The 17,879-nt window shown below is 39.7% G+C and overlaps 2 protein-coding genes across 4 annotated transcripts in view; both read right to left on the bottom strand.

Annotated features, from left to right (window-relative positions):
- nsfa (N-ethylmaleimide-sensitive factor a) overlaps window positions 1-4,533 on the bottom strand; it is a 45,828-nt gene extending 41,295 nt beyond the window's left edge. The window contains exon 1 of one of the 3 annotated variants that reach the window (XM_072368264.1): window positions 4,423-4,533. In XM_072368264.1, coding sequence (XP_072224365.1) covers window positions 4,423-4,434 — 12 coding nt within the window. In that variant the 5' untranslated portion in view covers window positions 4,435-4,533. The remainder of the gene's footprint in view (window positions 1-4,422) is intronic. The other 2 variants (XM_072368262.1, XM_072368263.1) reach the window with 2 other exon arrangements.
- A 5,941-nt stretch (window positions 4,534-10,474) lies between these two features.
- LOC140273867 (cyclin-dependent kinase 5 activator 1-like) lies at window positions 10,475-16,568 on the bottom strand. Its single transcript, XM_072369543.1, has 3 exons — window positions 15,954-16,568; window positions 14,165-14,792; window positions 10,475-14,054 (listed from the first exon to the last, which is right to left on the bottom strand). The coding sequence occupies exons 2-3, from the start codon at window positions 14,678-14,680 to the stop codon at window positions 13,563-13,565; spliced, it is 1,008 nt and encodes a 335-aa protein (XP_072225644.1). The 5' UTR covers window positions 14,681-14,792; window positions 15,954-16,568; the 3' UTR covers window positions 10,475-13,562.
- Window positions 16,569-17,879: the final 1,311 nt, after the last annotated feature.

The following is a 17,879-nucleotide window of genomic DNA, read 5'->3' on the forward strand; positions in this document are numbered from 1 at the left end:
ATTGTTTAGAGTGATGGGTTGGATTATTGTATTACTTTCATACCTCTCTAAAGGTACTTTTTTTTTATCACTTTGAAAAACCTGAAACTTTAGGGATTCACCTGAGTTGTGGTGTCTCTCGGGGTTCAGATCTTATCCTACTTTATGTTACCTTCCAGTCAGATAAGTATTGATATTTTCCCTATTGGCTCCAAAGGTAATATCCAATCTTAACATCTGCTTTGATTTTATTTGTGACATATGCAGGACAGACTTAGGCAATCAGAAGCTCAACATTACTGTGTGTCGCTTCTCTAATCACCGTATTCAATACATTAAAAACTGTATTATCATCATAATTTCCTGGTTATGCCTAAAATGAGATTCTCTTTTTTTAAAAGACTAAAGTTGACCTCCTGATGGTGTCTCTTTGTGTAACCGTTTGCTTTCTCCTGACTTCCTGTGACAAGCCTCAGTGTGCCCAGCAACAGTATCTGGCCAAGTGTGGCTGAAAGCTACGTGAGTGCGTATGTGTGTTTGACAGCAGTGGTGAAAGTCAAACAACACGCCAGTGGGTACGTTTGACTAATTTTGGATGACCAGGAGGAGAACACACACACACAGACAGATAGAAAGATGAACAAACACACACACACACACAAAGCTGTACACTTGCTCGAGAAAATATGAAAAACAAGATTTACTTCTACTTTTCACTATTTTTCGACATTTTTAGATCCACATAAATTTACATTCATAAGATGAGCTCATTTTAATCTGACCTTGATTAAATCTGGAAATAGGCTACTTAATAATCCATGACACATAAACAAGGGTGGTGAAGGGGAACAGAGTAAGTCATTAACAGGAAAATGCTTTTTGTCCCTGTCCCACAATTTTCATTCAAGCTTTCTGAATATATAAATTTAGTTCACAACTATTTCACACATAAAATCCTTACTTTGAAGGACAAAAGCAAGTATAATGTATTTGGGAGGATGAATATGTTACAGCAAAATGTTTGAACTATGGGGGCTGATCTTAAAAGCCTTGTATATTGTAGCAGCAAGATTCTGAGATATTGTTTGAAAAAGCATAAATATGTAGTCTTCTTCATGTGTCTTTCACAGAACATGGATCATAAGTGGTAAAGATGCTAACTTTTTGACAGAGGTCATTCAGCTTAGTTTCAGACCTTCAGTTTGATATCTTGGATCAAGAGCAGATTTACCACATCGTTTACATAATCCACATTTAAAAATATGCCTGGGGAGAATAACAAATTGTCAGCAGTTGACTGCGGGAGACTTTCAGTTCATTGGTGCAGCTAGCATTAGCTTAGCTATCAAATCAGTTTGAGATATGAGAAACTATTTTTGTGACAGAGAAAATGGAAACCATTTCTCTCAGCCAAAAATTACAAACTGCATAGCTGACTCGTAAAAACGTGTAAAAACGAGTCAGCTAGGAACATTTAAACAACTCATGGAGCTAATATTAGCTACCCAACCTGTAGGAAACAATGATAACTCAGTTTTGACCTCCCCTTGTGTGAAATTAAGGACATACATTGTTGTTTGACAAAGAAATATGAAATCTTGAAATCCTAATTTGCCAAAGTTTTTCAAGAAAATTGCAAAGGTTTTGTGCTAGAATGGTTTAGCAACCATGACCAAAATGCATTAACTGTGGGTCATGAAAAGACAATGACTGCCTTTCCCACTGGCCTGCAACCTTTTTTAGATAGTCTTAGATTATCCTACTGAATAGCTTGAACAGTTTCTCTTACCTTACCGTAATGTTTTATGGAGGTTTTGAGTGTATTTGGGGTTTTCATTTTGTCTCCTTTTTTTCTATTTTGTGTCCATTTGTGGTGGTTGTGGCTGCTGTTGAGTTTTCACTTTCTCTGTAGTCATTTAGTGTTTATATTATGGATTTAAGTCTCTTTGTGATAATTTTTTTGTCTCATTTCAGTCATATAGTCCAATATAACTATCTCAATTAAGTTTCTCAAGTTTCTGGATCAATGAGAAAGACAATAAGACAATTTTCTTAAAAAAAATTAACAGGCTAATTCTTTATTGTGAAAAACCTTTTAAATTTAAATGTGCGACCATTTAGAAGCAGTACTGACCAAGCTATCTTGTGTTCTACCCTCATCCCATGAATCAGCCAGCTGTCAGATTGTTAAGACCCAGCACTGAAACAAAATGCTGCTGTCATCGCCCATTTGGGCTCTGCAGTAAAAAAGGAAGCAAATGTACAGGCAGATCAGTTCCATTCAGCTTTATACGTATATCATACATATTTTCTGTTTGGTTTAAACAGAGGTATTTGGTAAAATGGATAATGAAGGGAGTTCCTCTGTAAATCTAATGTAGCAGCCAATATTTCTCTATCAGCCAGCACCACACGTCTCTTTAGAAAACAGCACTAAGCTAAAGGCTTATGCATGTCCTGTTTTCCATATTTCGCTTTCACTATGTGACCAACTCTTCACAGAAGAGCCTCCGACTGAAATATACTATGTTTGCCAGCACAGAGCTACACCCTTAAATGCACATGCTTTCGCTCAGTATAACATGGAGATAATGAGACAATCTTGATGAAAAATACTAAAGCTATTAGCAACCTACATCATACCCAGTACATTCTACCTGAACCCATATTATGACGTCAAGAGTCTGACATAATATTGATTTAAAAAGTATGATGAACGTGTGTAACACAAGATGTCCAGCTGTGGATTTAAAACAGCATTGCATTATTCCCACAACAAAATGGCTGCTTTTCTCCAACCTGTGGGCCATTATCTCTTCAGGGCCACAAGCTAAAGCTTAAGGGTCCTGGGATGATTAACAGGATGTCTTATCTTTTTTATGAAATACTATATATGTATTATTCTGAAAAGCCACTTAAATTGGGAATCACGTTTAACCCTAATCTCAGGAGCAAACAAAAGCCACAAACACTCCTGCTCCTGTCACATGTATATAAAAGGCCAGCCCTGTGCATCTGTTCTATACTTCCCTTCTGCTTTGTCTGCCATCAGACATCTCTGAGCTGGAACTGATCAACAACTACACTGCAGCTCTTTACCCTTCTTGATGAGCAACGACATCATACATTACATGCTCATTTTATACACAATCATGTTCATATATGTGATGGTATATGGCATTAAATGGAGTCATTCCAAATTTTTGGCTTGACTTACAACAGTCAAAAGTTCAGATAAACCAAACCATTAATTTCGAAATAGCAGATGTGTCCACCTTAAACTGTACTGTAAGCCCTCTAAAAGTTAGACCATGTGAGAGTTAATGGATATTTATCATTAGTTTGTTTTTTGACATGGTAAACATTGGGGAAGGTTAAGATGACTTAAATAAAAAATTGAGGTGATGCTGTTGATGAATTTGGTGCATTTATTGTGGACATACATACAGCAGCATAATGCATCTTGCTGCTTTAACATATACTTAATCCACTTTTGACAATTTGAGTTTCAAATAAGAGACTGCCACTTTTAAGATGCTGCAAACAAAAACAAATATTCTTCTTTATTCTGTCACGGGAATGTAAAGCTGTGTTTAACAAAGGAGGTGATCTAGGAGAATTAGGGGTAATTACATAATCCTGGCTTCTAGAAATGCCCTGCATTTTATTGTCAGGCTTTCAGACTGAAGCCTCTATTGTTAGATGGAACCACCTCTTTCTTAATCTGGGCTACAAAACGGCTAGAAATTAAAATGATAGGCCAGTGAGACAAGCTGACACCAGTTCCCTAACATCATCTCCCTTGTGTGTGGTCAGGCTGTACACTCAAGCCACTCAAACTGGTGAAATATGCACACAATCCACCAATCAGCCTTGCGCTGCTGTGCCGCTCCACATAGCGCTCACCAGAGGACTGCAGATGGGAGGCTGAAGTAGAAACACATATCATGGTGTTTTTTCAGTGGTATCATCAAACGCATGCTGCCGTGCTCTTTTCTACGTGTTCTGGCCACTCTGTGCTTTCCACACAAACACCCCCACACCAGTTATCTCGAAAATTTATTCAAAGGCTGCTTGTTAGGGTGTCACGGTGTCTCAAGGGCAAGCAGAGTCTTGGATTACAGGCGATACTACCAGTGAATGCAGCAGTTAGCAGGCTGAGTTGGCCCATGCAGACCTGGTCAAAATGCTTTCATGAAAACACGAGCCAAGGTATAGGCGGCTGGGAAATAACATCATGTGAAATAAGCACCCTGATCAGCAGTCACGATGACATTCAGGCGCTGAACGGACCGAGACTGCTCACAGTTTAAAGGGAGATTAGACTCGCCCGACATTTTGCGCCATGCTCATGTTGTTGTTTTATGGCTTTTTTTTTTGCTAGAAAGAAACACAGGGGTGATGTACTTCCTACAGGGATAAAATAAAGCATAGATCTCTTACCCGGGTAGCCATCTTCACGGTTGCTGTAGATCAGAGATGCAGCTCGCTTCAATGATTCATACGGCGGGGACGGTGGGGTGAGCGGCTCAACAGCAGATCAGTTTATAAACTGCAGCGCACCCCGCTCTGATTGGCTGATTCAAGCGGAAGCGTGCAGACCTGGTGGGTGTCAGCATTAGCTCTTGTGCGAACGCAAGGATCACTGCTACAACACTAACGTAACAATCTAAGGGAAGTTGGCAATGTCCCGTTTATTTACAGCTTATTCTGTTGATATCGTTGGAACAGAAAAATTATGATGGATGCAAGAGACGCACGCGAACACGACAGACTTATTTTACTGGGCTGCTCCAATTTCAATGTGTATATACTATGTGATAATGTAATTCAATAAAGCGTCATCATTTATTCTGTTTTAGGCCTGTCTGAGCTGAGGTGTCTATCAGCACCATGGACAGCGCCCTGCTGGCTACCCTGTATTCACCGGTCATGAAGTCCTGTACCATTACCTGCAGTAACCTGAACATCATGCAAAATACATGGCGAGACAGCAGCAACAATAGAAAAAATTAAGGTTAGAAAATGGAAATAATGCTTGAAATCAATTAGCTAAATTTATAAACAGATGATTAACCTCTAAGTGTTACCTGATGCAACCTGCTTGCTCATTTGGTTTAATGGATCCATCCATCCATCCATCCATCCATCCATCCATCCATCCATCCATCCATCCATCCATCCATCCATCCATCCATCCATCCATCCATCCATCCAATAAAATCTGTCCAGCAACCTTGATGACTCCTCACAGCTCATGATCCTGAATAATCAACACCTTCACCTACAAACAACAAACTACAGTGTTGACATCACTGCAGATGCTACCCTCATCCACTTGTCAATCTTCTGCTCCCCTTTACGTTGAGATACTTAAACTCTTTCACTTGCTCACTTCCAAACCAGAGCAAGTATGCCTGGCTGTGATCGTAGGTTGTATCATCATCAATACAGCTTTGCCCGCATTTATTTCAGCTGGTTACGCTTATGGTTATAGGTTAATGGACTTGGTTTCTGAAATAGCATAACATTTTCGGATGTGGGCAAAGTTGCATGATGTAACTCCATCTTCCTGTAGGTCATAGCAAGAGGGTGGGCAACTGACCCTTTTCTTTTCCCTGACTTTTCACACTTAGTTGGAAACCTCCCTACTACCTCATGGAGAGCCCTGCTCAATGACACCAGTGGAACCACATCATCTGCAAAAAGAAAAGATACCAACCTAAGCTAACTGAACTGGAAGACCTGAGCATCTTGGTTGCATACTTATTAGTAACCTTGTGTACCCTTGTGATGATGATCATCTTGTTCCTCCTGCAGTTTGACTTTCACCTCTTCTCTTCATCAGCTTTCCCGGAGAAGTTTCAGTGATTCCTTTTTAATTGGGACGTATTCATTAACCCAATCTGTCAATCCACAGGCACTGTCCCCAATTTCCACATGATGTTGCACAGGCATGTCAACTAAGACAGCCTGACAATATCCTGGACCTTAATGAACCCAAATCTCACCCACCTCCAGTGCCCCAGCCACCAAGGAGCTGTTTAACTTTGTCGGCAAACTCTAAACCAGTAATAGGTGAGTCCTACCTTAACTCCCTGACTTTTCTATGTATTTTTGAGGGAATATCATTCAATTTGAATGGACACTCAAAGTATTCCTTTCACTACTGGACTACATCCCCAATTGGGATCAGCAGCATTTCATGCCTGCTTTAAACAGTATTAACAAAGATCTGCTTTCCCCTCCTGAGGTGTCTGACAGATTATCAGAATCTCTTTGAAGCAAACAAGAAGTCATCTTCCATAGCTTCAACAAATTCAAACACTCTTGAGTTTCTCTCTCTGCAACCTGAAGCTGAGTTCCACTTGATCTGGTACCTGTCATCTGCCTCTTCTTCAGAGTAAATCTGTTTAATTTTTGTTTTTATATAATCATCTAAATTTACACAACATTTTTAAGAACTATTATAATTTGGTTCAGCTGCTGTATTAATGATAATTAATGACTCAGCCGTGGTGGCCTGGCATTTACGTTAGAATACATAATCCCAAGTAACAAAATATGAAACGTTTATGTGGGCAAGAGCTAAGCTTTAACAATCAGGTTTAAATGTCCTTGGCAGGCTCCAGGATTGGTGCAGCTGTAGAGGACCAGAAGTGGAATGGTCCAATCCTGGACAGGCAACTGCACAGTCTCTGATTAATAGGAAATGAAGGGAGATGAACCAGTCCTGGATGGGTAACCACACAGCCGCTGAAACAAAAAACCTAGAACAGCAGACCATGGGTCGTAACACCAATCATCATAAATAGCAAATGGCATGATAAAATGCGTGTTTGTAAACCTGAAACTCGTCCTAGATGTCTGAAAACAATCTATGTTACAAATGCATCTCCTCCTGTTTTATCTGTTAATACCCCATAGAGGAAACTGGTCCTTCTGAATGTCAGATCTCTAGTTAACGATCTGGTGAAAAAAAACAACTTAGCTACAATAACGATAACACGACAACAGCAACACTGATAGAAGCGTGTCCACCTGATTACAGCTTCCACCAAGTTTCTAGGAAATCATAAAGAGGTGGAGGAGCTACTTTCTCATCTAAACTGTTTAAGATCATGGAGCTAAATTACTTTACATCAATTGAATATCTTGCTATAGAGCTCAAAACTAAATAAATTCTGCTTGTTATTATATATCGGCCACCCAAGCACTTGCCAATATTCATACAAGAATTCTCTTAACTATTATCTCTATGTGTCACTAGATATGATAATGTAGTTCTAAATGGAAACCTAAATAACCATGTAAATAAAAAAGCAGACCCAAGAACTATTGAGCTTTTAAATCTCCTCGACAGTTTTGATCTAACTCAGCACATAACAGATCCAACACACCGGCAATAAACTAGATCTTGTAATTACAGCTAGACAAAACATCAATAATATCTCAATAACTGACCTACCCCTCTCTGACCTTCAATGTATACTTTTTGATGTCGAAATCATCTTAACAGAAACCACAAAATAATTCTTCAAATAAGACAACTAGATGATGAAGCTACAGTGAAATTTTCTGAGAAGATTGCTCTATATGAGCTAACTAAGTCCAGAGTCCTGGGGCATGCCCTGCCTGGCTCTATTGCTGGCAGGGTCCAGCTGGGCTGCACAGTTCCTGCTGGGACTGAGGGGCAATCTAGAGCACTGGTAGAGGTGCATGGCACTGGTCCAACACACCAGCACCAGCTGTGATCCAGCCTGTCACTGGCTGTGGTCAGTGGTTGATACTGGTCAACCATCAGCATCAAGCATCTCTGCTCTATATCTGACTGCTGGAAAGCTTTATCTTTTGGTGGATAAAGAGGTTACAGACTACAACACAAACTTCCACACATTCATCTATATGCACTACAGTACACCTTACACAAACACCTGACACCTGTCATTGTCTGTTTTCTGTGTATTGTCTTTATTTGTGCTGTTCTTTTGTGTTCCACTGTCAGTGATTCTCGTCCTCTCTAACTAAATCAAGGTTTTTTTAAATCAATATAGCTGTTTAGAATAGATGGTCAAAGTGGGCTGGTGAAGGATACTCCCATACATGAATTGCACCTATTCACAAGAAAAAAAGCAAGATTAAATTGCATATGTAAGAAAATTGTTTCTTTGGCATCAACCATTGATATATATGCAGACAGTGGAAAAAAAATTGATATTATATATTATAATATATATATTAGGGAAGCAAGCAGACACTGTCAAAAGCCATCTTAAAACCTACCTTTTCACAAAAGCATTTTTATAAATGTTATCTTACCTGTTCAGATAGTGCCACAGATAAATGAGAGATAGGTTTATTATCTTCTTTTTATTTGTTTTATCTTTTTTATACTTTTACTTATTTTATGCACAAGTTCTTATTTTGCACTATTTATTTATTTTTATCTTATTTTATCATTTTATTTGTGTTTCAAAGGGTGCCATAGCACTGTCCTAAACCATATTTGGGCTTCAACATGCTGAGGTATATTCTTTGAACTGCAATTCTTGTATGAATTGTGCTATATAAATAAAGTCTTATCTAATTACTTACTTTCCCTTTGTTTATCTTTTAGAGCCTACCAGAACCATTTTTTGTGTCCCTTCTTCCCTTTTATCTTGGCAGATTTGCTGCCTGATAAAATAATAAGATGCTGCCCCCTTTCGTAGAACTCAGTAAGGCCAATTCAGTTTAAAGATAGATTTGGTGTAATAGATGTGTTCACAAATAAACTATGAAATTGAGTAAACACACCTACAGTACCAGTCAATGGTTTGGACAAATCGATCCATTCATTTTGAATTAGTAACTATGTGTAATTAAATATAATTTGTATATACACAGATAAGCCATAACATTATGTAACATTAAAACCACGGACTTATCTTTAATCCTTTTATTTTGTACGAATACAACTCCAAGGACAGACTGTTTGTTTGTTGTGTACCGTATCCTACCCATTGCAACATGTGACTGTAATGACATAATAATTATGATATAATGACATCATTTTTTTTTTCACTTCATCCATCAGTGGCAATAATGTCATGGCTGATCGGTTACAAGAAAGTAATCAGTTCTTTGAGGCATTTGGTATTAAAATTACATCTCTCAGGCTTCAGTTGTATCCACTCGATTTTGCTCTTAAGGACCACTACAACTTACCATATGTGCAAGAGATCCAACAAGCAGTAATTGCCTTTTACAGAGTTTCCCACTGGATAAGGCCTTTCAAAATTTCAAAACACCTCCTTCAATGACTTGCTACTGCCATCCTGAGGTCAGACGAATGGGTCATGACATGTACACTTTTTTAAATATCCCCTGATCTGAATACAAACAAGAAACACAAGGCATGTAAAGATTTTTATATAAAGTACCTGTAACAGTTGATCAAATTATTCTTATTTCTCACATACATATTCATACATCCACATAATGACAGACTGCAGCATCAGCACTCTAGTAACACTAGTAGCTTTGAATCTTCTTCAACAAAGGTTCTAGTTTGTACAATGTGAGTCACAAATGAAAAGGAAGAAAAACTGTACCGACATCATCACATGGTTTTTGTCTTGTACATGTTGCAAGAGAAAATATGGCACATTATAATGAGTTGATCCATGATGAGAGCATGAATAGGAGGGGGCATTGTCAACCCATACTTCCCTCACCGACTTGAGGGAAAGGTTCAATTAGTGGACAAGTCTTGTTTCCTCTCTTTAAGTCTTTTAGATAATTGTCCCTTCACAGCTGACAGGGCTAGAAAAGTTAAGAGAAGATACAGTGATACATGTTGAGAGCTGTCCATGTTATTTAAAAAATTATACCTTTCCAAAAACCCCAGAAGCAAGAAAGTAGCTTATTAGCTTGTGCAGCTAACTATGTTACTATCAGTGCTAGCATGTAGTTTTGCTCCGGACTAAGCAGCTAATTATTTACTTAAAAGGGCCTTATACATTCACTTTATTGTATTTCCACTGTTTTACTGCTGAAATTAGCAGCTATCAAAATTTTAAGCCAACATTAGCTCTTTTCCGCTTTTAGTAAGTTACCACTTCATTAAACCCTGCTAGCATTACCTCACAAAACATAAGCCTCTGTCTTTAGTCTTTTAACATTAAAAAAGAAAGAATAATCTCTGCAAATTGACATTTGTACTTATCACTGTTACATTGCAAGAATGATACTGTTTATTTTTACCAGGTACTGAGGACATTGGCTTTTAGCCAAGGACTTAACTTTTGCCTCAGTCTTTTAGCCTAATATAACCTATTTAGCCATGAAATGCATAGTAAGAGCCCTTTTACATTTTTGAAATGAGTCATCCAGAAGCAAGAAGAAAGAAAGAAAGAAAGAAAGAAAGAAAGAAAGAAAGAAAGAAAGAAAGAAAGAAAGAAAGAAAGAAAGAAAGAAAGAAAGAAAAATAGTAATAGTAATAGTAATAGTAATAGTTCAACATTTTTCAGCCCTATACTAGACCTAGGTGATGTTGAAATCTAGAAAAAGACTTGTCCTTTGGTCTTGTCCTTTATCTGTGAATCTGCAGCTACGTAAACCAACCTATTACTGGATTTTGGATAATGGAGTACAACAAATAATGTGTGTATATATATGTATGGCAACAGTCATCTTAGAAATGCCACTGTGAGAAATGCTACTGTCTCATCAACCCATCAATAAGGAGGATGGACATGTAGACAAGCTTGTTTGCTTGTTTCATATGCATAATTGTGGTTTTAGGTCTGACTCTGGATCAAGGCTACATGTTTTTTCTTCATACCGTGTTAGCTGCTGCAGCCCAGTCAGATATCATATCAGGGTACAATGCAACCACAGTTGCCTGCATAATGAAGAGGCCCAGTTTTGAGTCTTGAGCCTTTCACTATAATTTGTACATTTTTAACATTCCATTCCTCTTTTTTAAAATCTATGACAATCATGATTCCAGCAAAGTATTATTTTTCAAAAATTATAAAGTCGCTAGAGATTGTTGAATGCTTGATTTTTGGATAACTCCAATGTTGGCATACATTTGGCAAAATTACATATACAATCTTTCAAAGTTTTAATCATAGAAAGTCCCTCTTTTCTGCTCTACATCTCTGGTATACAATGTAGCATCACTATGAAATAGCTTATTAATGATGCCTTTATAGTCTCTCTTGTTCAGTATTAAAAGACTCTGTGGTGGGTTGTGATTCTTTTTGTCTTTTTCTTGTTTTGTTTTGTATGAAATAACAAGTCTTTAAATGATATGGCACAGGATCTCTGTCTTAGAGGGCAAACTTTTTTGAGAAATGAAGACAGTTTATGGGCTATGGATAGACTCTGTGATCTGACATTATAAAAGTAAAGGATCTCTCTGGAGGGAACATGTAATATTCCTGTTATCTTTTTACTAAATAAGGGATTGAGCAAACCCCTCTAATTTCCTCACAAATTGAACTGAACTCCTCTGTGAATTCAGGCGTTTTTATTAACATAACCAATCGCTGGCTTACAGCTGGGAAGAGTATTTATTCTTGGTAGGCTATTTTAGGCTCATGAGTATCTTGTTACCAAGAACAGAGAAAATCTGGACGTAGGACTGATGCTGACAGTTTCCGTTATAAATGTATTCACAGGCAAGCCTGCTGTGTCTTTGCTACCCTTTCCCTCATTAGAGATTCCTTGTACTGTTGCCTTGATGTCACATCACTCAGTCTAAATTTTAGCAGTTCAGTGTGGTGAGCACTCAGTTATTTTTTTTGTAACATGGGGTGCGCTGAGTCCAACACAAAGCAGCATGCTAGGAAACCTATAGAAGCACACATGCATGTCAAACAACTTGGTGAATACATAAGCCATCAGGTCACCTGACCAAGAGTTCTAAATATTGGATAGTTGGACTGGACTGGACAGCACCAGACCGAACAGAACTGGTTTCAGACCAGACTGGGCTGGGAGAGAGAGAGATTTGATGTTGTTTTAGTTTGTCCGGGTTGCTGTTGAGAGCACTGAATGGAAGAAGTGCAGGTGGGTGTGGAGACTTCAAACAGCAGCCGAGGTCTCTGAAACCAAGTGGCAAAAGCAACATCAAAGCTTTGCTTCAGAAGTCCCATCTAGACATAGCATTTGCCCCTGCCCTCCCATAGAATCACATTTTCATCAGACTTTGATGTTTGTAGAGATTGGCTGAGACAGATCACATGATCTAGTCTTTAAAAATGTCTTTCATGACCACAGGTCATTTGTAAGTCTTTCTTTCTTTCTTTCTTTCTTTCTTTCTTTCTTTCTTTCTTTCTTTCTTTCTTTCTTTCTTTCTTTCTTTCTTTCTTTCTTTCTTTCTTTCTTTCTTTCTTTCTTTCTTTCTTTCTCCAGTGGTCAGCACCAATGTGGAGTATGGCTAAAAGTGCAGGATAATTAAAATAAAAACCATCCCCATGTAAAACGTGCCCTGGAGACGTCAGTATTGCATTTTCCCATTTTTCATAAATGTAAACATCTTAAGAGAGGGCTCGCTTAATGATTATTAATCGTACCAGACGGACTGACATTTCACATACATTTCAGAATAGATAACCCATCTTCAAAATCCTCAAGAATTTGACAGGGCAAACCAAAATGTTGCGTCATATGTACAGTAGGTGACATAGTATGTGGATGGATAGATCCACTACAGTACAATTAACTGGACGGGAGCGTGAATTTTACAGTTTGAAAAGACTGCAGACAAGGTGACTTCAGCTCATCCATGTTATTGAATTAGTAAATGTTCTGCACATTTCAACAGAGGCTCTCATAGAGCAACTTTATTTGAGTCCACTAAGGTTGAGCAGGAGGACTGTAATAAAAACATAAAGAGGAGTTGAAAAGTTGGTGGTCATGTGCAAGAACATGTAAAGTGAACACATGGAAATGCACGTATATGTAGATTATCAGTCTCATTAATTTCAAATGAATTTGTAAGTTTAGCCAAACTTTTGACTGGTACTGTAAATATATATATGTGTCTCAGGCCTAGTGTGGAGAATTTCAGGTTTTATTCCTTATCTCATTAAAACAATGTACAGGTCAGATCAATAGATGTCTCTGTGCCTGGGGCAGAAGATTAACATGATAGATATCTCAAACTCACAGCCTGTTAATGTCACAATGAAACTCAGCTGTTTCATTGTAGCTTTTCAGTCTTGAGATTCTTATCAGAGCAAATCATGTCAGCTTATGTGGCAGATGGTGAGGGTAGCAGTAAACCTTTTATCTGCTTTGTTACGGTAAAACTGCCCCATAGGCCAACTGTTACCTCCAGGCATAACACGGCAGATAATTTACTGAAAGTGCCTCATTACCCACTTAAAATGGTTTAAATGTTGTTTTAAATATCAGATGTTCTTCCCTCTGGGCCACAAACAGGAAATTTGGTTATTCATAAATCAGTAGAGACGCTAGACAACAGTACTGCTCCAGGGTAGCGCTACACCACTTTACATTTGTCTTCCTGACTGCAGCCTATTAACTTTCTACCCTTCCATCCTTCCTTACCCCCTCCCAGCTCCCTTTTATCGGTCAAGGCCTATGAGGAGTTTGGTCTTCTCCTCCTCTTTCTTGCTTTCGTTCTTCAGGTCAGCAAACACCTGGGTAAAGAAGTGTGGGTCGGTGTTGATCTGAAGCATCTTGCCACTCATGCGGTTGATGATCTCCAGGCAGCGGTCCCAGAAGGCCTCCTTCTCAGCTTCGACCAGGAAGGGCTTCAGTGGATAGGAGATCTCATTACCCATGTAAGAGTAGGACAAGTAGAGGCAGGTGAGCAGTGAGGCCTGCAGCTCACGCTCCGAGGCCACCTCAGCCGAGACCACATCCCGGCACAGCATGTAGAGGAAGACCACATTGGCTGGAGTAATGAAGCCCTGATCCTGCCAGCCCTGCAGGAGGAGTGAGCGGTCCACGCTGCGTAGCCACAGCACCGGGTCAGTGGCAGACAGACGCTTCAGTCTATAACACCGACGGCAAAGGAATTCACCCAGGCTACGCATCAGTTCACTGGTGGATGCCTGGGTTCAGAAAAGAAGATGAAATAGAAGTATGATATGTGAGTGAAGGATCTGATGAACTTACCTGGAATGATATTTCATGATTACAAGAATGACATAGTAAAGGATACCTGGACTATGACACGTTTTGGGGTGCCAACAGCAGTGGGAGGGTGGATTCCAGGTCCTGTAAGGGAATTCTTTTTGGCAACAACAGTAGCTACGTTTGCCAGGGTCTTGGAGATGGGCATATGGGAGGAGGTAGTGGTAGTGGTAGCTGAGGGGTCCTGGCTGGATGAAAAAGACGAGAGGTTTGCACAGGATTGAGACTTCTTCAGCTTCAAGCTATTAGAGGCTGAGTTGGTTGTTGTGGCTCCATGGCCATCTGGTGAGCTCCCCTTGCCACCATCCCCGCCTTCTGATTGTAGTTTCTTGGATCCCTTCCTTTTTGCCGATACCGCTACTATGCGTTTCCATGGCAAAGCACTTATGATGGAGGGGCGTTTGAGGGACTTGGCTGCTGCTGCCGCTGCATCCTTGGCATTCTTGCTGTTTCTAACGGCTGTGTAGTGGCCCACAGTAGCCGGCCCATCCTCGAACAGTGCAGCCTTGCGGTAGCTGGGAGACAGCGATAGTACGGTACCCATGATGCTTTGTGCGGGTCAGCAGATTGGAGAAGGAAGTTGTGAAAGTAAAGCTCTTTGTTTACTGGTTAAAACCAGGAGCTCGGAGTGGGCCAAAATCTGGAGTAAATTGAACCTGAGTAGAGAAAAGTAGTGAATATTAATATTCTACATGAGTAACATGGAATCATTTAGCCAATCAGCAACAAGAATTAAAGTTAATTAACTAAAGATGACATGGAATTAAATAGTCTGCTAACTGCCTCGTTTCAAAACTTTCAAAGTTTTCCTCAGCAGATGGAATTTTTACCATTGTTATTATCAAGTAAAACTGCATCAATTCATGGAATAAATGGAAGATTTGTTGTGGGGGGGTTTTCTTGTCTCAAAAGGCTAGAATCTAACCTCACACTTAAGTCTTTACTGGTATTTGGAAGGTGTCAGTGAAGAGAAAGATAATCCAAGGTCCACTAAGCAGCTTTTAAGAGCATTTTATTATCTTCTTGAGAAGCTGAGTCTGGTGTGAAGAGTCATTTGTCATGTTGGCATAACAACGTGACACTTATCCCCCCCCCCCCCCCCCCCCCCTTTTTTTTTCCTTTTTTTTTTTACTGAGGTTCCTGTGTATGTAATTTTTTCTAATTTGGTTGAAAACTTCATAAATTGTCAGTATAATTTTTTTTTGAAGGGCAGAATTGAATTCTGAAAAAAAAATCTAACTGTTGCATTACTTATACATACTTATCGAAGGGATATAAAGCCATAAGTGTGGAATTATTTTGTTCTGTGTTATCTTTGACAATTATGAACAGTATGATGGCATTCCATCACAGAGGTAAAGTATATACGTGGTACCGCCACATAATGTTGCAAACGGAGGCATTTTCGTTCGCTTGGCTCTTGCACGGCCCTACCAGTGTTCATCAGGGTTATATAAGAACCAAGATAAGACCATAGAGGCAGGAAAAAGAAATGTGCGCAAGCATCCATCTTAACTCCAAAATGGAAGCCTTGAATCCACCCCCTCCTTCCCAACACAAGTCAGCTTCACAAACACCAGCAGAAAAGCTGCGCTTTGACACATACACGACCTCAACATCCAAAACTACAATGCCCCGTTTTTAGTGAATTTGTGTGACTGCTTTTGAGCAACATGACATTACAGGGGCGCTCTGAGAGATGATGCTTCAGCTTGTTGGCTTCATTCTTCAGGTCTTTAACGTTGAGCTGTTTCATATATTACCAGTTGCAACAAGAATTATGTTGCCACATACAGCAATCCTCCTTGTTTTCCTACCTTCTAGTTAATCCACTCTTCTTGTGAAATCCATATATCACACCCTGATACCCCCACCCCCACCCACCCCCCCTTGCTGCTGGAAAAAAGGTGTTCAAAATATAAAGATGCCGTCCGATTTCGGTGTTCACAGCGTCACTACGAGCTGTCCGCTGTCCGGACTCAGGGTGTGAAAACGGTTCAGTCCAGTATAATAACCTATGTAACCCCCCCTCCCCCCAAGAGCGTCACAGGGCGACAGGTTTTTCTCCCAATTTGGCTTCTGCCTTTTTCAAACCTTCATTTAGAGTCCTTCACTCTTCGATGAGAATACAGATAAAAAATAAATGTGAATATATGCTTCAGTCCTTCGCTCGGAGCGAGTGGAAAAATGTCTTCCATTGAGAAGCGAAAATCTAGACGGTCGTAGCTGTTGATGTCCCGCTACGATGCGCACAGCGCGGACAATGCTCCTCCAGACATAAATAACACAACAGGTATTGGTCTAAAAACCTAAATAAACACAAAAGCTGAGAAAAGAAAGAGAAACAAGCGACCACTATGGTTTCCAAAAATAGATGGTCGCTTATTCCCTCAGCTATGCAAACCTGCCAGAGAGAGAGAGAGAGAGACCCGTTGCTTGGATGCGGGCATCTGCAGTTATTCGGGTTGGATGTGGGGGAGAATCGACGCCTTCTGATTGGCTGCTGACGGGATGCTGCTGCCGATTATGCTGTCGGTGGTTCCTGTAGCAGCCGCGTCGCTGAAGCCATTGGCTGACCGCGGCTTCCAGCCTATCGCGAGGTTCGCTGTCCGAGGTGCTGAAGCAGCCGTGTCAGAGCCGCAGCTCCGATGTGGGAGGCTGCCTGCTGATGATTAACGAAGTGGATTTTTGTGAATCAGCTCGAGCAGGCCGATCTCCACCAGTACAGTGGGTGCTAAATACACCTGGAGATACATATCGTTATGGCATGTTAACATAGCTTACCCCAAATTCTTTTAAAATGCTGAGGATACTCCAAAGCTTTTACCTCAGATTTCAGCAAGAGTAGAAATTACGACATTTTAAAATGTGGATACTATTACTTATGCTATACAAAAATTGAGAAAATAAATAATCTTCCTCTAAAACCAGTCACACTAAACAGGAAATATTCAGACCTTTCTCACAACAGGCATTGACTTGTCAGAGTGGGAAAAGCAGAAGTCCTCACAACTCCTGACAAAGAACCAGTTCACACAACATCAGCACCTCTTCTGTCGAATAGCAATCACTGATACACTTGTGTTTGCTTTGAAAAATACCTTACTGGCTTAGATTAAACCACCATTGCCTGATGAGTACCATCTTATTCAAACTGTCATGCCCTAAGGTTTGTAATATAATTTTATCCCAGTTTCAAGGTGTGGTTTAGGTACAGCACTTTTATTGGTCTTGAAATGCTTTATGAATAAAATTGACATTGATATAGACAAATAACAACCTAAAAGATGGCTCAGTTCCCTCAAATGTCCCAGTTAACCATAATAATCAGCTAACATGGGCAATTGTGGGATCCCCCTTAGTGGAATACAGCAATACTTTCGAACACCTGTGCTTTTCCTGACATGACATCTCAAAATATCTATAACAGGCCATCTTGTCAGCAACAAAAACTGAGGGAAGAAAGAGATGGTGAGCTGAAGTTATGATTTGTTTGTAGGTGTGCACCATTCCTTTTAAGTCCAAAAGCTATGGTTTACAACCTGCTTTTCAAAATAGCAAGAATTCCCAGATAGACATGGGCCCATTAACAAACACAAATGAACACAAGATATCTCTTCTGTTCAGCGTCATATTGACTTGCCGTCTTAAAATGAGTCAAAGACAAATGAGTCATTTCAATTTGTATTGAAACTAAACTTTATTTAAGAAGTGTTTTTTTAGACAGAAATTAACTAACAAAA

Source organism: Leuresthes tenuis, unplaced genomic scaffold (genome assembly GCF_036924035.1).
Source record: "Leuresthes tenuis unplaced genomic scaffold, fLeuTen1.0.hap1 SCAF_17, whole genome shotgun sequence".
Lineage (NCBI taxonomy): Eukaryota > Metazoa > Chordata > Actinopteri > Atheriniformes > Atherinopsidae > Leuresthes > Leuresthes tenuis.